Source organism: Cimex lectularius, unplaced genomic scaffold (genome assembly GCF_000648675.2).
Source record: "Cimex lectularius strain Harlan isolate CLEC.00 unplaced genomic scaffold, Clec_2.1 scaffold67, whole genome shotgun sequence".
In the NCBI taxonomy this organism is placed as follows: domain Eukaryota; kingdom Metazoa; phylum Arthropoda; class Insecta; order Hemiptera; family Cimicidae; genus Cimex; species Cimex lectularius.
In genome coordinates, this window is record NW_019392738.1 from 345,200 (window position 1) to 370,964 (window position 25,765).

General features: G+C 33.3%; 1 protein-coding gene across 5 annotated transcripts; it reads right to left on the reverse strand.

Annotated features, from left to right (window-relative positions):
* Positions 1-400: 400 nt before the first annotated feature.
* LOC106669884 (NFX1-type zinc finger-containing protein 1) lies at positions 401-25,730 on the reverse strand. 5 transcript variants are annotated; one of them, XM_024227027.1, is made up of 10 exons: positions 25,630-25,730; positions 14,517-14,775; positions 4,704-7,310; positions 4,325-4,408; positions 3,826-4,097; positions 3,602-3,766; positions 1,301-1,568; positions 1,116-1,243; positions 937-1,054; positions 401-852 (listed from the first exon to the last, which is right to left on the reverse strand). In XM_024227027.1, the coding sequence occupies exons 3-10, from the start codon at positions 7,174-7,176 to the stop codon at positions 701-703; spliced, it is 3,660 nt and encodes a 1,219-aa protein (XP_024082795.1). In that variant the 5' UTR covers positions 7,177-7,310; positions 14,517-14,775; positions 25,630-25,730; the 3' UTR covers positions 401-700. The 5 variants fall into 5 exon arrangements, with proteins under 5 accessions (XP_024082795.1, XP_024082794.1, XP_024082796.1 ...); XM_024227028.1 differs by having other exon boundaries at positions 527-852; positions 937-1,243; positions 4,704-4,863; positions 6,520-7,310; positions 25,630-25,726; XM_024227026.1 differs by having other exon boundaries at positions 937-1,243.
* Between the last annotated feature and the right edge of the window lie 35 nt (positions 25,731-25,765).

Here is a 25,765-nt window from a genome sequence, read left to right on the forward strand (position 1 = left end):
TGGCAAAAAGGAGGGAAAATTCAAAAGGTGGGGTTGAGATGGGAAGTTAGTGCCCAAGAGGATCAAGGTCACGACAGCTCAAGCGGTAGAGTAGCGCCATATCAAGCTGAAGGTCGTGGGTTCGAATCTCGCTCGTGACAGACTTTTTTGTCTCAACTTAAAACCTTAATTAATTCTATGGAATATGGAATTCTACCTTAATACATAAATCAACAAAATTCACATACTCCTGAATATGTGTATCCATATCACAGTTTAGAAGAGGATAAAGCACCCGGTACAATAGTTTCCATATCATGCTCCTCAACTAAAACATTGACTTACATTAACCATCCATCAAACCTCCTGCAGAAAGAGCAAGAAGACAGCTTAGATTGGAAAAACAGAGATACTCCTGATATTGATTGAATGGACTCGACTATATCGTTATTTTATTGATAAAAATTGTTGTAAGGTAAAACTGTTACATTTTTGTTAAATTCTTTACAAAATATTATTTGAAATTCAACATTTTCAAATTCAATAAGCTGCACTTTCTCTAATCATATTTTCTGAAGTGTAAAAATGCGACTAAATTAAGATTTATTAGCACATTTTGTTGAACAGGAATGCTTATTAGCTTTCTTGCCTAATTTTTTGTGACAGTAATAGGTGCACTTGTGGCCGCATTTGAGAACCTTTCCACAAATTGTTTTGCATGTCAAATAATTCTGATGTTTTCCACCTTCAAATAACTGACACTGAAATAAGCACTGGTGTCCACATGATAACTTTGCACCACATAATTTACGTTTTGAAGTATTTTTAATGTTCTGCTCTTTGTTTGGGTTAATAGTAACACTATTAAACTGTCTAAAAAAAATATATATATAAAAATCAATATACAAAAATAAAGAAAAAACTATATTATTACACACTGATCAAATCAAAAAATACCTCGAAAGCAAATTATCATTGTGTAATGGACAAATGAATTTATCTTCATGCTCCTTATCATCCATGTGGCACATGAACTGGCATTTGTGTCCACACTCCAGAGTAGCCATACAGAATTCTGTGCATAGATAAATTTCTTTGTGTTCTGTATCTGGCAAATGGCAATTGGACTTACATACATGACCACACTTCAACTCCTGTTTACACATATGATCACAACCTGTGTTAGAACTAACAAGCAACTGATTGTAACTAACAGCTTCAGTGTTGTGCACCTTTTTTTGACATATAAGTGGTAAACTTTTACCTGCAAAAAAAAAATGTTTTAAAATAACCACCAAAAAGAAATGTAAAGGACACTGACCAATGGCATTTTGTTTCTGCAGCACAGTTTGGACTTCTTGCCACAATGTGCTGGATTTGGATAATATTGTCATGTTACCAAGGATAAACAGACCGGCTCTTGCTCTTGAAAGTGCTACACAAACACGGTTTTCCAATGCGAGAAAGCCAATATGGCCATTCTTGTTGTTTCTCACCAATGAAATAATGACAATAGTATTTTCTTTCCCTTGGTAGCTATCCACAGTAGCAATGATAATATCGTTCAAATTTTTAAATTTTCCATGGTCCTAAAATTTTGTGTAATTGTTGTATAGCAGATTATAAAAGATTATTTTTTATTTCAATTAATTAAGGTTTTTAGTTGAGATAAAAAAAGTCAGTGTCACGAGCGGGATTCGAAGCCACGACGGAATCAAATAAAGTACACGACATTTGAAAAATGGCAAAAAGGAGGGAAAATTCAAAAGGTGGGGTTGAGATGGTAAGTTAGTGCCCGAGAGGGTCGAAGTAACGATAGCTCATGTGTAGAGTAGCGGCGTATTTAGCCGAAGGTCGTGGGTTCGAATCCCGCTCGTGACACTGACTTTTTATCTCAACTAAAAACGTTAATTAATTGAATAGTATTAATTGGTCAAGCAGACCATGAAAAATAGTGAATTCAATTAATTATTCTTTTTATCTAAGGTCTTGTTTGAGATGAAAAAGTCAGGTCATGAGCGGGATTTGAACTCAAGACCTTCGGCTCAATTCACTGCTGCTCTAACCGCTTGAGCTATCATGACTTCGATTCATTTGGACACCAACTCGTCATCTTGACCTAGACACTTGATTAAAAAAATTAATTGAAATTGGTTAAACTGTAGGCTTATTGTAATAAAATAATAAAAAATAATTAATTAAACTCTTTAATAATTAACAAAAGAATACCTAACATGAGGGAAAAAATGAGAAATTCACTTGCCGAGAGTAGCAATGTTTCATTCACCCTACAATTCGCTCCTACAGGATAACGCCCGTTGGTCCACTCCAAGGCCTTACGAGTTTTCCTCCGGGAATAATGAAGAAATGCAGTTAACACCTTGGCAGTGAAACATAAACAACTTTTCGGAAGATAATTTTCTCATGTTGCAATACGGAGGAGAAATACTTCGTTGAGAGGGGAAATACTATTACTAATTTTATGGTGTTGGGCAGGAGAGAAAAACGTGTGTGTACTGCACAACTGACGGAAAAAAAACGAGCCTCACACCGTCCGCCAACTAAGCCTTTCATCATTTGGCAGGCCAATCAGAGATTGGAGGCTTAAAATAAAGAGAACTGAATTGAATTTTAATACTTTTTAATTGACTAATTTTTAATAAGAAAATAAAATAAATTATGCTTCGGCATAAACAGAAATGATTAATACGATCAATTATGACCACTAAACATGTATGGATTAATGTAATAATTATCTTTCAATTGATTAAGGATTTTAGTTGAGATAAAAAAAGTCAGTGTCACGAGCGGGATTTGAACCCACGACCTTCAGCTAGATACGCCTCTACTCTACCACTTGAGCTATTGTGACGTCGATCCACTCGGACATTTTTAATCTCAACTAAAATCCTTAATTAATTGAAAGATATTAATTGGTCAAGCGGACCATGAAAATTAGTGAATTTAATAACTTAAAATGAAGTATATCTTCACTAAAGCTCTCCATCATTTCATTTGTCGCTGAGAATCAAATAGATGACACATTTGAAAAATGGCAAAAAGGAGGGAAAATTCAAAAGGTGAGGTTGAGATGGGAAATGTGTCCGAGTGGATCAAGGACACGATAGCTCAAGTGGTAAAGCAGCGGCGTATATAGCCGAAGATCGCGGGTTTGAATCCCGCTCATGACACTGACTTTTTTATCTCAACTAAAATCCTTAATTAATTGAAAGATTAATCAGTCAAGCAGATCACGAAAATGAGCGAATTTAGTAATAATTAACTAATTAATCACTTTGTTTGCAGCTCCCTGTGGCCACTTTATAAAGTCACATGACTTATGACTGCTAAACATATGTGGGTTATTTTTATTAATGTCCTTTTTGTGACAGATAAATTCATCGTTTGGTATTTTCAATAACATATAAGGTACAAATGGGTTTGAGGCATATCTATCCCAGATGACTGTCATAGCAAATTTTCATCCATTATAAGCAGTCAATTGACAGAAGTGATTTAGAGTTGAAATAATTTTTTACTTTAAATGTTTTCACAAGGTTAAGAAATAAAAAATTTTTTTGAACATCTTAAAATTCACATATTACGAAAAAAGTTAACAAACCTTTTGCAACATATTTTTTTGTTTCTCATACAACATATTTGCCTGTTCTTTGTACATTGTAAGAATGGTAATTTCACATGGCTCATATCCTTGCATAATAAAATAGTGAGCAAGGCCGAGTGCAAAATGTACTTCAAAATCATTGTACATACTTGATTTGGAACCCTTAAAAAATGTATGTATGTAAATAACCAATAACCATTGAACAGTGTATCTAAACTTACCTTATGTTCATGATGTAAATGGTCAAAAAAAAAAACATTTTTGCTAACACCTTTAATATCATCTTGATTTGTTACAGAATCATCGTTTTGTAAGTACTTATAAATAGCTGGAGCTATCAATGCACTTATCTCTGGACGCATTCGGTATTGTATATTCAGAACAGACGGGTTAATACCATTATTTATCAAACGTTCAAATAGAGATAAATCGAAGTTGTATTTAGTTGCAAACTCTTTACAGTCAATACAAGGGCGAAGTTGTTTATGGTCACCTAAAAAATAATTGTCATTTTTTTCCATAGAAATTGTTCAAAAATCACCTAAGCACTTGCAATTTATTCATTAAAATGTTTATAATAAATAACTATTTTATTAGAAATTACTTAATTTGAATTTTTCAATAGTAAAGTAATGAAGCGTATAAATAACAACAAAATAAAAACTACAATTCCCTAATTGAAAATTTTTCCCACAATACAAATGAATTCTAAAATCTTACCAAACAGGATGACATGCTGACAGTGTTCATTTAAAGAAGCTATGCAATGACTTTCGATTATTTCTGCTGCTTCTTCAATAATTACTAAACAGTAAGAAAATTATTAAAATCTTTGTCAAATGGTTGCACTAATAAAAAAAAGGTCAAGAATGTAAAAAATTAAAAAAGTGGTTTTCATTATTAATTCAGACAATTTTAATTTATGAATATCTTCTTGGTCCTAACTGATTAATTTGGTATGACACGGAAAGTATGATTGGAGAAATCTCACAATATTTTGTTCATATAACTTTAAAATGACATGACATGATCACTTTTATTCACAAAAATTTGCATTTAATTGATTAAAAAAATAAATAAAAAATATACTTATAGTTACCTATCCTTGGTTTTAGTTCATCTAAAAGTATATTTAATCTTGCACCAGCTGTTGTTGTCATACCAACAACATCTACAATATTCTGACCAATTTTTCTAGAGTTTAATATATTTTCAATTTCATTAAGTTTACCATCCAGATTCTGTTGTTTTTCTGTCAACTGTTTAATAAAAAAGTTGCACTGAGACTTTAATTTTTCCAGCCAAAGGTAGTATAGAGCCCACCTATCCTCCACATTAGTTATGTCCTTTACATTTGCATTTAATAATTCTGATTTCTTGGTTTCTTCCATATTCAATTTAAAATTTAAAAGTTTCTTCAAGCACAAGCACAGTTTATCTAAATCTTTGAAATTTAAATTTTTGTTTTGGAAATGTGTAGGAGAATTTTTCAATTTACTTTTAAAAACTGTAATATCTTGTTCAGTAATGGCATAAGTAGAATGTTGTTTGAAGCTGGTCTTAATGTCTTTTACTGGCATGTCAAAAATCCAGTCCAAATAAATACAACTTAAGTATTCAGTTTCTTCAGAGTTCAATACCGGCTTTAATGTTGCAAACGGAATCAAACCCTTATTTTCTGTTATCATAGAAATTATTTTGAAAAGGATGTATCTTTTTCTTTCCACATAGAACAGGCTATGTTTTAGGTTATTTTTATGCAGTTGAAATATATCGCAGAATTGTGGACTTTCAATTGCTCTAAGCGAATATTTAGCTAGTGTTTTGCTTTTAGTTCTTTTTCCAATCCGAAGGACACTCACTTCATCTTTTAACAGGCCAGTTAGCAATTCATCCAATGATAAATTTTTATAACATATTATTAAAATCGGTGTATTGAATTTGTTAGCCCATACGTGTTTGTTTTGTAAGAGGACTTTAACTATCTGTCTACACATAAAAGTTTTGCCGGTACCGGGTGGTCCTTGAATAAGACAAAGTTCATGATTCAAAGCATGAAAAAGTGAATCCATTTGGTTACTGTTCAAACCGACTGTCTTTGGATCAGGATATGTATCTCTCTTTGATACAATTACGGAATGCTCTCCTATATTATAAGATATGCCCTCGTGAAGGTAAGAAGGCGGTTTAACATTACTAACTGCATGTACTAAATATTTTTCAAAAGGGAATGTATATTTTGGCATTTGCCTTAAAATTTTCATCACTGAACAGAAGGGTTCAAAATATTTAGTTGGCTCGGCTAATATGTACAACGCATCAAAATCAATGTGATCAGGAACAAGAAGAAAAGATATAATTAGCATCCCTCTCCCACGTTCTAAAGGCTTCCTATTTTTCACTTTTGCGAGAAAATAGGTTTTAAAGTGGTTTGTAGTAAGTAATATTAGTGAACCATACAAAAACATTTTTGAATTTAGCCAGTCAACCTGGTCTAACTGCTTATTCTGCTCATCAGTAAATTTTACAATAAAACTTGTGCCTAAAGATAAACGAACATTTTTATATATATTCAAAGATTTTTCTGTTAGATCACAATTTTTTTTTGTCAAATAATCATGTATACCAGTCCTCAATACACTTTCAAAATCTTCTTTTAAAAGTAGAAAATGAGTGGTTATGTAATCAGTAACACTTTTATATGCACCAACTTTTAGATTAGCATATACCTCATTTTTCTCATAAATATTTGTCGGAAAGCATAAATTAAAAGAATTGAATTTATGTCTGTTGACCTTTTTGATAATGACTTCAAGTTTATCCAATATGTCATTGTTCAAATGTATATTTATTGAAACATATTCATAAAATTTCACATACAACTGTAACAGAGATTTAAGCGTTGTGATATCTACCTGTTCTAATAAATGATCAAAATATAAAATAACATCTTCTTTAAAACAAATCAACTTGTTAACTACAGTTAGTTTTTCATGTGATGGGATAGTAGTGAGCGCTTCAGAAATCAAGTCTATAATTACTTTAAGAACTTCTGTTGAAAGCATCTCTAAAATTATGCTTTCCTTGTGGAAATTGAGTTTGCACTTAGAAACACTGATCAATGTATCGGAAAGAAGAATGAGGTCGTGCCAATCTTTAATCAAGATTGAAGGACTTTCTTTGTCGTTCAAATGGTCTGTAAGTTTTAAAACTATCAACATCGGTTCTTCCAGTTGTAATATACTATGCCAGTCAATGCTTCCATTCACAAAACATGGTTTTTCCCAAATTGTAGCAATTCCATCTTCGTTATCAAAAAATGGAACATCAGTAGATTGGAAATTTATTCTTTGTAAGCTTTGTGTATCACTTCGGCTAGATTGGTCATCATTTAAAAAAAAATCTGATAAATTCGTTGAGTTAAAGAAGAAATCATATTCTTCTTCGAAGAGGAAATCATGTTCTTCTTCGAAGAGGAAATCATGTTCTTCTTCGAAGAGGAAATCATGTTCTTCTTTTTTCTCTTTCTTCTCCTTTTCTTCTTTTTTTGCTAAATCAAGTTCATAAATCATTGCAAACTCAAAACTAAATTATTGCTCATTAAAAAAAAAGGTCCAGATTTTAAAGGTGCTTTATTGGAAGTATATGGTTTCTGCTAATGATGGAACTGTCTTCTCGCTTTTGTTTTTAAAATCCTCATCTTTACCTGAAAAACAAAATAAGATAATAATAAATCAGTATATAACTTACAAACTTACTGATAACATGCAACAAACTATTGTATTTCTGTTAATGGGGTACTCTTTTTGTTAAGAACTACTTAGAAAAATGTACTTTGCCTTTATTTCCAGCAATGTATATAAATTGCTCAAAAATGAATAGGGATATTTGATTTATAATCATCTTGAACGAGAAGTTCACAATTTTATTATGAGCATGAGTCATCGAGGTCACCGGCAAGTTGATTCTCAAAGTATGGCCCGGGCTTTAGCTCAATTCCGAGAGACTGGAAGTGCCAATAGGAGACCTGGTAGTGGATCTCAGCGCATTACGACGTTTAAGGAAGGACAGAAATATTGCCATGGCTGCAAGACGGAACCCTTTCCATAGTACCTGCCAGATCCTAAATGAAGTAGATGTTTTGGCAAGGCCTTTATCAACACAAATATAGGTCTCACATCATCTTTGAGATGACATGCAGCAACAGCCCGCCACCTGCAAACTCAGGAAAATATGGTGCAGCGAGCACCTAGAAGATATCACCAATTGGAATGCTGTTGTTTACTTATGAGTCGCATTTCTGTCTGTATAGTGATAGCAGGCGGCGAAGAGTCTGTACGGAATGCATACAACGACTCAGTTTGTACGCCCTTCAGTGCAGTTTGAAGGAGGCGGTGTAATTGTCTGGGCTGGGATTTACACTGGAAGACTTCTCCATATTGTTGAAGGCAACCTCACCGTGGCTAGTTAAGTCCAAGAAATTATCGAAGGATACATAACTCAAATATGACTAACAGGTGCACAGAGGTTTTAGCTAACAAAGGACATTACACGGTATTAATTGTTTTAAAAAAATTATTGTGCCCAATAAACAAAATCAAGGAATTAAACCTTTTATTTTGTTATTTCTCAAATTTTCAAAAATTTTCCTTCAGTAAAATAACATAATTATTTCTAATAAATTTTAATGATGCCAAGCTAGCAGTAAAGAACATGATAAAAGAAAGATGGCAGTGTCAGTAGGCCGGATCATCCGAGAGGCTTTTGCGTGTCAAGAGCACGATTCGTAGATCCCCCCCCCCGGAGAACTTGAGCCAGAAACAAGGAATCGTCCTTATGTGATTAAGAATAGGCCATACGCGGTTGACACACGGGCACCTGCTCTTGGGCCAAAGCCCGCGCAGTTGCCCCTTATGCAGAGAAAGGGGCTCGATGTGTCCCATATACTGGAAACATGTCATGCTTTGACTCCCTACAGGAAGCGTGTAGGCATGCCATCCAATCTGAAAATGGTACTCAAGCACTGCAACAGGTTTCTGGGTCCCCTGTTCCGCTTTCTAGGGGAATTTTTTTTTTTTAATTTATTGTACATAATATGCCTTATGTGTTGTGTGTCTATATGTTTTGTCTGAGTGCACGTATTTATTAGCGTGAAAGGTGAGGGTGAAATATAACATCATTATCGCCCCTTGAACGTTGAGAGCATATGAGTGTGAGTTTGGTGTCGATGGCAGAATATTTATAAAACTACTCCATCGACCCCAATCTAGATTAGTTTGAGTATAGGTCGGTGGAGTACTTGATATTCCTCCACCGTCCGAACGGAATGAGTGTACTATATGGATGTATTTATGTGTATGAATGTATTTATTTGTATGAATGTAGTGTTTGAAAGGATAAATATAATGTAGACTTAGTTGGGGGCTTAAATGACCTAGAGTTCAGAAGCCCCAGTCAAAAAAAAAAAAAATTTTAATGCAATTTATAATAAAAATAAAAATGTTAGGGAAAGTAAATAATCCTAAATTAGCAATATTCCTATTCATTTTTGAGCAGTGTAGATAAAATTGGCTGATCTTTCAATTTAATAAAATTATACTTTTACGTATTATTTATATATAGATGTTGAAAAGATGTAAAGTTTCCAATGTAACAAAGTATAAGAGATCATAAAGTTTTTTGTTTTTGTTTTTTTTAATAAAAAGATTTTCTCTTTGACATGTCTGGAAATGATGCATTGATACTATTTAAAATGAAAGAGGATGAATTATCTTCGGAAACCCTCGACCAAAATTATCGCACGCACTTAACTCAAGAGCCGTTATGAGTAAACAATTTTTTAAAAATGTAAATGTGATTAGAACCATCATTTACAAAATGTAAAAAGGATAAAAATACAATCAAAAAGTGAATCAACATACTTACGTTGATTACATACTTATGTTGTAGACATAAGCTAAAGGTAATAGATTATTTCTGTAAAATTTGAATTAATTTGCTAAGTTGCATCTCATTCACTAACTATTTTGTAAATTTTGTTTAATAAATTGAAATTACTAAGCTGTAAGTAGTATTTAAAGTCTATATTTTAAAAAAAATTTAATGCACTGTCTGTTGTTTTTGTATTTTTTGAACTATATACTTACAAATGAGTAACACATCATCAATTTTTACACAATACACATGAAAACGCAAAAACTAAAATACGAAAAAAAAAAATCTAGCTGCTCACAAAAATGTCAAAAAACCCAATCTACGCACCGCACAACATTGATCGTAATAAACACCACACTAAAAAAAAAACACAAAACATAAACAACAATAAAATTTTTACCCAGATAACAACAAGAAGGAACAAGACATAATAGAACAAACAATTACACCCACTCAAGATACCAAACTAAAGAAAAATAACTTCCTCATCACATGAGCACACAAACAAACATCAAAGACAGAATTAACAACCCTTTAATCATAAACACAAAAGAAATTACAAATACATAAACATGAACACACAACCACCCAAACCCACAGCACTCCCAAAAATATGCAAACAAAAAAATGAATCCAGTCATAAACTACAACCCAGCCACTGCATGCAAACTTAGACAAATAATATTACTCAAAACACATCTCAAACTAAATGACACACACTGCTCATAACTCACAAACATACTACAAATAAAACTTCTTTAAATTCAATGGACATATACACCAGGCGGACTAGGAATTGGTAACCCAACTTCAGCCATCAAAAAAAAAAAAAAAATACAATACAAAAATCAAAAACAAAAAACACACTGACCTAAATGGACCACATTCACATACATTGGGAAAGAAACGTACAAACCAAGTAACTTATCTGACAAAATAAGCTTAAAACAGCACTAAAAACTACAAACACAATACGAAAATTACGAACAAGGAGACGACCAGGTTGGTGTGTCACGGATTTGGACAGAAAATTTTTGGTGATTTTACACTCAAAAATATCAGACAGTATACACCACTTCTTGCGAATAGGCCCTGATTTTATCTTCTTTCTTTTTCTTTTTTTTTGAAAGTTGAAATTTTCCATTTTTTGATATTTTTATTTTGTTGTTCTACTTGCTCAAACCGACTATGTGAATATGACATTTCACAGCAATTTTTTTGTAAATTGCAATAAAAGTAGAGCAAAAGCTATCAATGTTTATCAATAACCAAAAAATTTCTTTAAAAAAATTATTATACAAAATAATTTATTTTTATTAGGTTTCGTGGTTGACTTGACCAAATAAATTTTTTTCAATTAATTAATCTAATTAAGGTTTTGGTTGAGATAAAAAAGTCAGTGTCACAAGCGGGATTCGAACCCACGACCTTCGTCTAGGTATGCCGCTGCTCTACCACAGCTATTGTGACCTCAATCCACTCGGACATCAACTTCCTTTCTCAACCCCACCTTATGAGTTTTCCTTCCTTTTTGCCATTTTTCAAATGTCGTGTAATCTATTTGATTCTCGGTGACAAATTCTAAAGGTAGGGTTGAGATGGGAAGTTAGTGTCCGAGTGGATCGAGGTCACAATAGCTCAAGTGGTAGAACAGTGGCGTATCTAGCCGAAGGTCTTGGGTTCGAATCCCGCTTGTGATGCTGACTTTTTTTACCTCAACCAAAACCTTAATTAAATACAAAATATTTTTTTTTTAGTTGAAATTATCCGGTTTTTCATATTTTTAATTCGCCGTTCTACTTGCTCAAATCTACTGTGTGAATATATCATTTCACAGCAATTTTTTTGTAAATTGCAATAAAAATAGAGCAAAAGCTATCAACGTTTATCAATAACCAAAAAATTTCTTTTAAAAAAATTATTATATAAAATAATTTTTTTTAGTTGAAATTTTCCAGTTTTTGATATTTTTATTTCGCCGTTCTACTTGCTCAAATCTACTGTGTGAATATTTTACAGAATTGTTTATGTATATTGCAATAAAAATATAGTAAAAACTGTCAAAGTTTATCAATAACCAAAAAATTTCTAAAAACCAAATATTTTTCAAGTAAACTCCACATTTTTTGTGTTAAAACCAATATTATTTTACTAATAAAAAATTTCTAAACCAAAAAATTTCTAAATCCAAATATTTTTCGAGTAGACTAGGTCATCAATTTTTTTCCTGAAACCAATACGAAATTTCGTTTCAGCACCTCAAAAGAACACTAAATGTAAATTTTTGTTTTAATTTAAATTTGTCCGATTTTTAAGAATTCGATATCGGAATATCTAATTGAAACGGCTGTATTTCAAAAACGGCAAAAAGGATTTTGACGTCGAACAGACCATTTGAAAGAAGAAAAACGTAACTTTATAACGATTTATGTACCATTAAAATATACGGAAGATTTCTACAAGAAAATACTCAAAATGGAAAAATTATTTGTCAGAAATTAACCTCGTTTTTTTAAATGGAAATAATAGTCCAATTTTAATGTTTGATATTGTTATAAAATACACTTGACAATTTCTTTAAAACGAATTATTAATTATGAAAATCGGTCTTCTATGTTTTGAGGAAAATTATGTTAAGAGTTTGCACTATAATGCCAATCAGGCAAAGATCGTCGAAATTATCAGTCAAAAAATTAATTTATGCTCATTTACTAAAATTTACTTTATAGTTGTAATTATTAATTTTATTTTATACGAAATTTCTTCTCAGGCAAGAAAGTCTGTATCTATGGGTTTTTACAACGCTAGAATCACTACAATTGAAGTCACATCCAAGTTTTGACCAATTTCTAAAGTATGAAATTTTGTGTTATGAAAAAAAACTGTCGTCATAATTAAAATATTTTCAAAATCGTTCTTATTTTGTCACTTAAATATTAAAATTTGCCCTCTAAGTCAATTTTTTAATTAAAATCAAATATGGCTGTGCGACAGCCATGTTAACATCCTGATAGTGTGAAATATATTTGTGATAAGTACACACTAAGATAAAACATAAAAAGAGAAAAAAATTAAGGGTAAAATAATAAAACATTAACTAAAAATTAAGTCAATTAACCAATTTACAAAATTTCGCCTCCCACCATTACAATTACTAAAAATTAAATCAAATAAGCTCAGAAGATGTATCAGACAAAATAAATTAAAGAAAACAAAATTAATGATAAGAGTGTAATCGGGAGGATTGGAAGGGTTGCCCAGGAAATGAATTAATATGATTTGCAGGGGGACTTACCTAAACAGAGGCAGAGCAGGCTGAGCAGAATTTTCTTCTCTATATCGTACAAGACTGGCCCGTCGTCACCCTTTTTACTGACGAGTCAGTCTTCCCCTCTACCTCTGCAAGGCTCGTCCCTTTCTTTATTTATACTATTTATACAATTAATAATTAATAACTACAGGATTACAGTTGTTCCTAAATACTATCACTTTACAACTACTCACGCCTTTAATTACTAACTACAAGATTACATTTGCTCCTAATCACTATCACTTTACAAGAGAAAAACAAAAATAAAATAAAATGCAATAAATTCAATTAAAGATAAAATAAAAGTTATTTAGAAATCGTGAGATGCGGTCTGGTGTGATGTAGGTTTCAGAAAAACATTTTCTATATCGTGCCAACGTTTCGATCATTATTGAGATCATCTTCAGGGCCTGGGATTTACAAACTTGTTTACATTTAACAAATACATTTCGGATGTGGAAAAATGAATTTATTCATGCAAAATATATTTTTTTATATATATTCAATCAAAGTATTTCTACTCACTCAAAGTGTTTGTCTTCTGTGTAATTGTGCCAGTGAGATTTTGCTGTTTTATGTTTATATACGTTGGGTTTTGAATGGGTGGGGAAGGATGTCGGTATAGAAAAGACATTTTTGTATAAGGCGTCGGCTTTTTTGAGGTGAAAAGTGCCGACGAAGGGAAAAAATGTGTTGGTAATGGTTCGGCCAGATTATCCTTTCAGGATTTTAAGAAAGGGATAACCAGACCGCACCTCACGATTTCTAAATAATTATCGATTAACGGCCACTAATCACCACACAAAGAATAAAAATTAGAGAATACAGTAATTGCCAAATATACCACGAAGAAAGTTCAAATTATAAATTTAAAATTTTTACAGTAATAAACTTGTTGAAAGCATAATAAGAATTAAATTTGTTAAAATTAATTTTATCATTGTAAAGAAACATAAAAACAACATTTAAAGAAATATTAACTTATAAATTGATTATTCAGAGATCGTGAGATGCGGTCTGGTGTGATGTAGGCTTCAGAAAAAATTTTTCTTTATCGTGCCAACGTTTCGATCTTTATTGAGATCATCTTCAGAGCACTCTCAACACGACACGCAAGAATGGCACACTTACGCAGAAAACAAACACTGAGCCCTGAAGATGCTCTCAATAGAGATCGAAACGTGGCACGATAAAAAAAATGTTTTTCTGAAACCTACATCAAACCAGACCGCATCTCACGATATCTGAATAATTATCGATTAACGGTCACTAATCACCACACATTACAAATAATTACGTTTTGCGGTCGAAAAGGCTCATGGAAAACTGAATCTGAATTATGTATCAAATTGAATTCCTATTTTTGTTACTGTTTTAATAAAATACAGCATTTTAATAATTAAGTAATGTAATATAGTTATATTATAGTATTAGTAGTAGTATTATATATTATAGTAATTTAATAAAAATTACTACATAATTATAATGATTTTTTAATGAACTTTTATCTATTTTTAAGGGTATAACGCTGGTTGAAAATTTTAGTTTTTTCACTAGGGTCACTACATAAAAATTGTCTTTACCAGTTTACATAATATGGGGTTCGTATACGTTAAAATCATAATTTATGTTCAACAGGCTTCCGATTTTGAATATGAATTGACTTACTTTCGAAAAATGGTGAGTACTGATCGCAGGTAGTCACTCAACTGGCCCAGAGGTACGTTTATCAGCCAGAGCTCAACTTTTGCGAGGTGGTGGGAAGAGTGTGTCCAGCTGATGTAAGTTTTTTTTTTTTTAACTGCAACTTTTCACATTTTTTAAGTTTTTGTGCCATGTTTGTTTGGAATATTTTTCCCGCTCTTCCTCGGCCCCACACATCACTCTGTGGTCGCATTCGCCTTCCATTTTGTTCCAGAACGTTTTCCTTAAAGAAAACGGCCTACTCAAAACATCAAACCTATTTTTACATGTTGTAGTTATTTTTTGTTTATATTGAGAGTGAATGTATTTATCAGTGTGAAAGGGTAGTGTGAGAAGACCATTGTCAGAATATTGTATACTACAAAAACTCTCAATTATATTATTATAAATTTGTAAGGGTTGGATGAACGAGTACACCACCGTACTTGAGTGAATAGTGCAAATAGAAAAATTTGGGTGTGAATGTGTTTAGTTTTAAAAACTGCTTGTTTAGGAGCTGAAATGACCTGTTGATATCCTCTAGAGCCGAAGGTCTTAGCCAAAGTAAGTTCAATTCTGTAGACGTGTACATAATTTAGCTCATATAAATTCGTAATAAGAGATTCTTCTTCTCTTCTTTGATGAATAGGATTTTTCTTTTGTTCTATTTCTCGTTTCTTTTTTATTTAACCCTATACTACAATAGATATGTAAACTATTTTAAGTTTTGTACATTATAATTTCCCCAATGTATACAATGTTTCAAATGCCCTTACAAAGAATTCAATGTGATCCAAAAATAATATTTCGTCGGTTTCTAGACTTCTCAAAATATGTGCCATGATTCATATATTTGTTTTTCTCCTTATCTCGACAGTCTGATTCAAGTTTTATTCAAGAAGGACCTTTGAAAAAAAGCTTATGAAAACACACCTTAAATTAAACAAGCGCTCTTTTAAAAGTTCAAAACCATAAAATTACAGTTACCACCACATTGATTAACACCAAATAAATTAGATTAATTTAACCGATTTATCTATTTATTCCACTAAAGGAAACAATGGTCGTGCCACTTCACAAAAACTGTGACAAATATGCTCAACATATATATTACAGAGGAAGAATGAACAAAACTATTTTGACATAGACAAAATTCACCAGAAAACGTACTAGGAATAAACTCAATTCCTAATCAAACTTCAAAATTTTGAAGAGGAATACGTTCCCGAAATTAAAGAAAAACACCACATATATACAGCTATGTTCACGACACACTGCACAGACGTCAACCCCATAAGTCACATACTCACAGACACCCTACACAAAAAAACAATTTACAGTAATAATCAGTAAAACTGACAAACTAAAATTCAGTACGTAGCATTGAATGCAAGTTCTCTTTCACACTGGTTGGGTTCAAACTGCTTAATGCAAACTCGACTTGCACTAACGGATTAAGCCGCCATGCAGCATCAAAGGTAGTGGCTACTTGCTGCAAGAGTAATTTTGCTCGCTACCGACTCCTGCTGGATCCACCCATAATACCGGTCCTACTTAGGACTGACAAAAAAACCCTGTGACTAAAATATAATTTATTGGTTCATTACATTTTTATTTGGCATTACTTGCATTTATCCTTATATACAGTAAGAGAAGTTCATGACGATTTTGAGGAGGATGGGGTAGAATGTGAAGTTGAATCTGGTGACAGTGTAGTCACCAAGAAGTTCAGCAGAGCAAAAATTGGACTGTTCATCTCAAGAACTAAGAAAGGTTCATGAAGTTGGAAGCCTTTACTCAGAAAAAAAATCCACTAGTTTCACATGGGGTGGTGCAAATGATATCAAACATTACAGAACATAAATATGCTTCTCTGTCTTCTTTTCGGACTACTGTGTATACTGGTCTAATGTTTCCCTTTACCATATTTTCAACTCCCTGTTCATCAACCACCATAGCAATAAGTTGCTCAATATTACAATTATGGTAGGTGATCTAACGATTTTAGAATGGAAGGAAGGTCATTGTTGAAAACCGCAAATAAGAGTGGAGAGATAAGAGCACCTCGGGAACACCAGAAGACACCTTTATTAAGACTGTTACCTTTGTTCACAGTTAGACAACTAGAAATACCAATAGATTTAAAGTTTTAACTATAACAGATTGTGGTACTCTATCAAACGTCTTAGAAAAATCTGTTTAGATGATATCTACCTGATTACCACGTTGAAAGCTTGGCATAACTATGCTCTAGTCTTCTATTCAATTATTAATTTCAATTAATTTATCTTTTTATGTAAGGTATTGGTTGAAATTAAAAAGAGTGTCGCGAGCGGGATTCGAACCCACGACCTTCGGCTTAATACGCCGCTGCTCTACCACTTGAGCTATCGTGACTTCGATCCACTCGGATACCCCACGTCAACCTTTAGAATTTTCCCTCCTTTATGCCATTTTTCAAGTGGTTAGACCAGTGGCGGGTTGAGCCGAAGGTCGTGGGTTCGAATCCCGCTCGTGACACTAACATTTTCATTTCAGCCAATACCTTACAAAAGATTAATTAATTGAAATAAGTTATTTGGTCAATCGGACCCCGAAATATAATCAATTTAATTATTACTTGAAGATCTATCCCAACATAATTAATTAACGGTTTTTATTAGGTTTCGTGGTCCGCTTGACCAAATGAATTATTTTCAATAATTAAGGTTTTGGTCGAGATAAAAAAAGTCAGTGTCACAAGCGGGATTCGAACCCGCGACCTTCGGCTAGATACGTCGCTGCTCTACCACTTGAGTTATCATGACTTCGATCCACTCGGACACTAACTTCCCATCTCTACTCACCTTTTGAATTTTCCGTCCTTTTTGCCATTTTTCAAATGTTCGAATCCCGCTTGTGACACTGACTTTTTTATCTGGACTAAAACCTTAATTAACTGAAACTAATTAAAGACTTCACTTTTTTTCAACCTATGGTGATATGAGATACAAAAATGTACACCGAATCTCGAGAAAATCATTAATTATAAAATAGCTAAAAATGACCTTTAAATGGGCTTGATGCTAATTATTAGAATTTTATCTTAACCATTAATGCCTTTGGGACTGTGGATTTATTATTGCGAATTTAACACTTTTGCTTAGGTTTATCAGGAAATATGGCGCCGTTGGCACAAAAGCATTCTTTTCCTAAAACTTTTAAAATTTTCTAACTCAAGCCTGTTTTCAATTTTATTAGAAAGACAGACGGAAGAAACATAAAAACACACGGGTAATCCATCAAAGGCGCCGACAGACAAAGGCAACAACCGGCACGTTTCACGAAGAACATAAAAATGATACGCTGAACCAGCTAAACCTCCACTAATCACTGTACAAAGCATTGATACAATTTGTTTAGCACGTGCCTAGATTTGATTTTTCAGAAATGTTTGTGCCAAACGTGAAAATTTCCCACAATATACAATTATCGGCTAGCAAATAATTGTTACGATTTATTTAAATCTAAATAAATTTCCTTCTTCCATCATTCGGTACGACTGCCAATATGACAGGCGTATGCTCAATTATTACAGCGGAAAGCATAGTCATCCGCGAAGTCTTACGACGTGCATAGAAATTTTGTCTGATAACCAGTGTCTTTTATGCATTGAAAAGCAAGAAACAACCTAGAAACCCGAACGAAACATTTTTTTTTTAATAAATAGGTCATAAGTGACCGTTATTCGATAATTATTCAGAAATTGTGAGATGCGGTCTGGTGTGATGCAGGTTTCAGAAAAACGTTTTCTTTATTCTTGTGAATATCTCACTGGCACTCTCTACACGTCACGCAAGAATGGCACAATTACACAGAAGATAAACACTTTGGGCCCTGAAGATGATCTCAATAAAAGATCGAAACGTTGGCACGATAAAGAAAATGTTTTTCTGAAACCTAATCACACCCGACCACATCTCATGATATCTGAATAACTGATTTTTCTTGGAATTTATATTAGATTGCCCAGGAATTGGGTGGGATTGCATATTGCAAGGTTGGTTCATATTTGCGAATAGCCTTTGCAACGTAAGGATCTGCTCTATGTTTTTGTTTAGGGCCAGGAATGTTTTGTCTTCTGTAATCTTTAACTTCCGATTGTTAATCTGCTGATAGTTGTTATCTCTTGTTGGGCTACACCGCTTTGCCGGATTACCGAAATTCCAATTTCGTGATTTGTATGGATCCCCTTTTCCATATTGAAATCTATTGAATCCTGGGTAGTCTTGGCGATTGTAATTAAAATTCCTTGTAGTTTTTGCATTGTAAGTAGGAAACGATTGGGATTCATGGGTGTAATAGTTATTGAATCTTCTGTTGGAGGGACAGTCGTATTGTTTGAATTATAATTGTTGAAAAAATTTGTCCTTTCAGGTCTAGCATTTGTGGTTTGCTGCCACCTAGGTCTGTAATAATTAAATCCATTTGAATATGGTCTACGGCCGTAGTTGTTATTGTAGTATATACTAACGGAATTTGGGTGGTGATCCGTAAAAATGTTGTGAAGCATTACTATTGTCGATTCGTTTCAGAACGTCCGCATATGATGGCTTGTTGAAGTTGGGGGTTGTACTGCCATATCTTTCATTTATAGAAATCTCCGCATCTTTTATTTTTTCAAAGAGCTGCTGATAAGAGGATAGGTTTTCCGTATTTCCTAATAATGGACGGTATTTAGGGTGAACCGCTTGCACGATATTTTTTTATGGCATGATATTCATTTTTTCCCCCGAATAGTTGTAAAAGTTTAATTTGCCCATTCACATATTCCCTTAGCGAAGTGCTATCGTCTTGCAAAGCATACAGGGTGAATTGCTACTCGTGCTACAAACTTCTCCAGTAGATTCTTCACCCTAAAATGAACAAAAAAGTTCATATTGTCCATGGTCCGATTCTCAACCATTTCAGAGTAATTTCGCTTTTTATCGATTTTGAAAGATATCACGTCCTGGCGTCGGAAAATCGTGATATCTTTTAATCTAAACATTTCTCTGAAAATCTAATAGCACCGTTGAAATTCCCGTTAATTTTTCAATAAGAAGATGACGGTGGCAAAATGTTTGGGCTAATTTTTTGTGTTTTATTTCAGCCAGAACTACAAAAAGAGTGGAAAATTGTGTAAATCGGAAAGTGTATAAAGTAATCCAGAGTTTCTAATTTTAGTCTCAGAAGGCAGCAAATTTGAGGAAAACTACCTGATTTAATAACGCTTCCAACGCACTCGTCATTTTCTTATTTAGTGGTTGTGAGACCAAGATGTTGATGACAAAAAGAGAAAAAATGGTGGTTCAAGGATTGCTAATGTTTGAGAGTGACTTGCTACTCGTGCTACAAACTTCACCAGTAGATTCTTGACCCTAAAATGAACAAAAAAGTTCATATTGACCATGGTCCGATTCTCAACCATTTCAGAGTAATTTCGCTTTTTATCGATTTTGAAAGATATCACGTCCTGGCGTCGGAAAATCGTGATATCTTTTAATCTAAACATTTCTCTTAAAATCTATAAGCACCGTTGAAATCCCCGTTAATTTTTCAATAAGAAGATGAAGGTGGCAAAACGTTTGGGTCTTTCTTCCTTGACCTTCTAGCTGTTTGTAAACTTCTTAAGCATTACATACTAAATGGGCATTAAATTAAATTAAAAAATTTCAATGGAATTATGATTTTGATTCTCTCTAAAAATTAACGGGGATTTCAACGGTGCTTATAGATTTTAAGAGAAATGTTTAGATTAAAAGATATCACGATTTTCCGACGCCAGGACGTGATATCTTTCAAAATCGATAAAAAGCGAAATTACTCTGAAATGGTTGAGAATCGGACCATGGACAATATGAACTTTTTTGTTCATTTTAGGGTGAAGAATCTACTGTAGAAGTTTGTAGCACGAGTAGCAATTCACCCTGTATAACATTTGGGATTTAATTTGGAAAAGCTGCTTCTCTGACATTCCATTTTCTAACAGCGATTGGGAAAATATTTGAAATGTAATTTTATTATAGGCCAAGGCATTGTACAAAAAGTTTGCTGTGATCGCGTCTGTTTCTCGCTCTGCCAAAATCGCCAAGATTTTCTTGAACTTATTTGGATTTCTTAGCGCTATCGGCGTTAATTCGCATAGGAACTGTATGATTGCGTGAGGCTGGTATAATCTAAAGTTTGGGAGATTTCCAATTTTTTTTCTTAAAGTATAAGACAATTTGTAGCGAAAATATTTCGCACCTGAACTGTTAGTTTTATCTGATTTGTGCGAATTAGACGTTGAGGATGAGGTATCTGAATCTTCAGCTATGCAGCTGAAATCGGTTGTAAAATCTGGGTAGCTAGACTGGGGTTTGTCTAGAAATGTTGAGCCTATAAGAGTAATCCCTTTTTGAGTTTTTTTATTGGGTTTATCTGTGATTTCAAACATTTCTTCATCAATATCATGTTTGTGTCCTTTATTTTTTTTATTGAAAGATGATATTATTTTTTGTATATCATCTTTATCTAAATTTGCCTCAGTCAAGGCAAGTTTTAGGTTTGTTGTCTGCAAATCGTCTTCAATTTTTTTCTTGACATTTGGGGGACTTGGCATAATTTCATCTACATTTGAATTTGTATAAAATGTTTTGTGAGCTATTTCGGCAATTGTCGAGCTGAATTGAGGTAATTTGTCTGATGCTTCTAGGTCGGGCCAAGATTTTTTAAATTGTTCTGGTAGGTTTTGTACTAAAGTGTCAATGTTACTTTTAATTAAGTCTTTCTGGCGTTGTAAAATGCTTTCACATATCGCACGTTCGATTTGAAGCTGGTCTGGGGAAAGAACATGCGTTGCAGCGGTTTCTTCCTGCAAAATGTGGCGTGAACATGCAGGAGTGTGTTTGTGATGCGCATTTCGCTTGCTTTTTTTAACCATTTTTTTCCTATTATTTGTTCAATTAGCGTGACAAAATAACTATATAAATTTAAAGGGATTAAGAACAAATTTGTTAATTGAATGCAATTCTATTTTTTTCCAAATCAAATTCCTGAGACGAGTTTTTTTCTTTTACTCTGCTACCACTATTTATAGGAGGTCCTTTAAGGATGAGTAATTCTGTTTTTTTAAAGGTTTGATTGACCCCCTCGAGGCCGGAGATCTGCCTCAAAATCAAAGGAATTGATTTGAAATAAAATACAAATACAATTGCAGAGGTAGACCTCTATTTTGTTCCTTTTAAAACAAAAATGTACTCCTCATGAATCAAAAACGTTATATAATAAAAAAAAATGTATAAAACAACTAAACACGAACCTTTGCTTACAAACTATACAAACAATATAAGAATAATTAGATACTATGGGAAGAGTGGATCTGAAGGGCAAAATTAAAAATAATCAACCTTGATAACAAAAATTGAAAATACCAAACAAAAAAACCATAAATGAAAATGGGCCACACAACAGAAATAATTTGTATTAATAATAATTAAAGTGGATACAAATTTGAATTGGCTGGTTTTTCAGCTGGATTTTTTTCTTATTGTTTTTTCTTGCAATGCCTAGGCTAGACTGAACTATCCGTTCTCGCTTTCCTGCCTCCAGCATGGAGGGGAGAGCCTGGACATAATTTGTTGTTATATATCTTTCAATTAATTAAGGTTTTTAGTTGAGATAAAAAGTTAATGGCACGAGCGGGATTCGAACCCACGATCTTCGGCTAGATACGCCGCTGCTCTACCACTTGAGCTATCGTGACCTCGGTCCACTCGGACACCAACCTCCCATCTCACTTTGACTTTTTTAGCTCAATTAAAAACCTTAATTAATTGTAATATATCAATTGGTCAAGCGGACCACGAAATTAGCGAATTTAATGAATTTAAATCAAGTATACTTCACTAAAGCTCCCGTGGCTATTTCATTTGTCGCCGAGAATCAAATAGATTACACGACATTTGAAAAATGGCAAAAAGGAGGGAAAATTCAAAACAACAAAAATAAAAAATTAAAAACGTGGTCGAGAAAGGTTACCTGAGTCTAAAAACTAGTAAAATCTTCCTTTCTTTGTTTTTCAGGTACATGCGATCACAGTGCGTTTCTGATATATACAATCAACTTATCTTACATTTAAATTACTATACAATAAGAAAAAAAAAAAAAAAAAAAAAAACCCTGTTCGACGAGAGGAACAAAGTCTAGGGATACACTCGTTTTTTTTTCTCTCTATCCCGTAGCCTTGTTCCTCTCGTCGAAGAGTTTTTGTTTTTGATCTGTGATCTTATTGTATAGTAATTTAAATGTAAGATAAGTTGATTGTATATATCAGAAACGCACTGTGATCGCATGTACCTGAAAAACAAAGAAAGGAAGATTTTACTAGTTTTTTGACTCAGGTAACCTTTCTCGACCACGTTTTTAATTTTTTATTTTTGTTGTATTTTTAGCTGTAATTTTTAATTTATTCAATTTAAATAATGTTTAGATGCTGAGCCCCAAAAAACGTAATGTACTTCTGTGCCCAAAACACCATGTCGTTTATTTCCCCATTAAGGTTTAAGTAAGATATTTCAATTTTTGTGCAATTTGTTTTTTCATGTTTTAATTGTTTTTATAAGATAATAAAACAGGCCCTGAAGATGACAGTATAAAAACTGTCGAAAGCTCGGCGAAAACCGAAAAGAAGTTTTCTCTGTGTTTGACCTCTTCCGTAGATCCTCCGAAAAGACTTCTAGTTTCAATTAATTAAGATTTTGGTCGAGATAAAAAAGTGTCACAAGCGGGATTCGGACATTTGAAAAATGGCAAAAAGGAGGGAAAATTCAAAAGGTGAGGTTGAGATGGGAAGTTACTGTCCGAGTGGATCGAAGTCACGATAGCTCAAATGGTAGAGCAGCGGCGTATCTAGCCGAAGATCGTGGGTTCGAATCCCGCTCATGACACTGACTTTTTTATCTCAACTAAAAACCTGAATTAATAGAAAGATTTAAAAATAAGGTGGAAACAGTCATACAACCAATTGAAAATTATTAAGGGCCGATACTATGCAAGTGTTCAACCTAGGATACTCGGTTGTGTAGGGTACCTAACTGTGGTTCGAGAAGATTTAACGACCTCGCCGTTTCTTCCGTTTTAGTCACAAACGATTACCTACCACGTGCAAAAAATAGGATTAGTTGATGCACACTTCTGTACGTGCAATAACCGATCTGTAGCCGATGCCGACTACATCTTTCTGCCATGCCCCTCAGCCAACCCAGGCAGACAGACGATAGTCGCTCTACGAGGTTGGTACGGTATACCAATGCCTACAAAAATGTTGATGCTTAGCTTGACATCCGATCTTGAACTGTACAACGCTATTAAGATTTTGGTCGAGATAAAAAAAGTCAGTGTCACAAGCGGGATTCGAACATTTGAAAAATGGCAAAAAGGAGGGAAAATTCAAAAGGTTGTAATTGTAATTTCTTTCCTTCGTTATCGTTCATAATAATTAACTTAATCCCCGAATGACAAACCAATCCAGAAAAACCCATTCTCGACTCCCTTTGAGTTAAATAAAACCGCCTGTGATCAAAGAAAAATTCCCAGATTTACCGCTTTCCCCGCCGTGTCACGTTCAAATAAAAACAACAGAATACAGATTACAGACAAAACCAATATGACACCACAAGAATTTATATTTACATCTTAAATTGTATTTTTTTCCAATCAACGTATGTTTTGTAATGTACTCAGGAACTGTAGATAGATCCGAATAAAAGTCGAAACGTCGGCAAAAAAAAAGAAAAGGGCGTTTTTCTAAAATACTTCATTTTTCGCACCTCACTACTTCAACAAATTATTAAACATTAAAGTTCACACATTTTCATATAGTAAACCCTAGTATTTTTAGGCTGGAAAGCAAATCATTAATAAATAAATCCATATTTGTTTCGTAGTCATAATTGAACATATTAATTATTCCTTTTATCTAAGGTTTTTGGTTAAGATGAAAAATTACTGTCACGAGCGGGATTCGAACCGACTTTCGGCTGGGTAGGTTCGAATCCCGTTCATCTACTAATTTATCATCTTAACCAAAAACCTTAGATAAAAGGAATAATTAATATGTTCAATTATGTCTACGAAACAAATGGATTTATTTATTAATGATTTGCTTTAAGCCTAAAAAATACTAGTGTAAAAAGAATAATTTTTTTTACTGTGGCTTCATCATTACGATATCATGCCAATTGAATTAAATGACTAATTAATTGGATTAATAAATAATTTAAATGAAAGAAGGGGGCAAAGATCCACTTTGAGGAACGCCTGAAATTATGATTGTAGAAGACAGAAAATTTAGACATTACCAGTCTAAGAAATACAACCAAAGTAATATATCCATTGTTAAATCAAGTTTTTTAAGTTTATTTATTATGAAGTCACAATAGCACAAGTGGTTAGAGCAGCGGCGTATTGAGCCAAAGGTCTTTTTTTTTTCTTCTTCCGAGGGTTCACAACAGCAGAATTTAAATCAACCCTCGGGGTGCCGGTTTTTTTGAAAAAAAATTGTAAATATCTCGAGTTTGAATGCAGGCCGCTGGATTCGAACCCGGGACCTATATCTTACAGTGATGAGCGCCGTGTCAAAGCCTAAACCGTACGCCCCCCCCCCATTTATGGTCGTGGGTTCGAATCCCGCTTGTGACACTAACTTTTTCATCTCAACCATGACCTTACATAAAAAAAGATTAATTAAGTGAAATAATTAAAATGGTCAATTAGACCATTAAACAATGATTCATTTATTATGTATTATGATTAACTGTGTCAAACTTCTATGAAAAAACAGACTATACATCAATCAGCCTATCCATTGTTAAAAACTTGCGGTATATCACTTTGAAATCAATAATTTAATTTTTTGCTTATTTTAAGGTAAATCCAAAAAAAATATTAGTTTTTATAAATAGGATTTATACTTAGAACTAGAAAGTTTTTGTTTCTTGATGGGATATTGTTTTAAAGGCGATGTGGTAAAAGCCCAAAAAGGAAACCAAACCGACAGTTATGTATAACTTAAAATTATAAACAAAAACGAGCTTACTGATACTAGAAGTCCATAATTATCGGTACGAAGTTCAAGGAAAAATGCTTATTGCTTGCTGTTGATGGCGGTTTGAAGGATTCTTTGAAGGGTGGCTGATTGGAGGGGAAGTTTATTGCGTTGCGGGGTGCTGCCC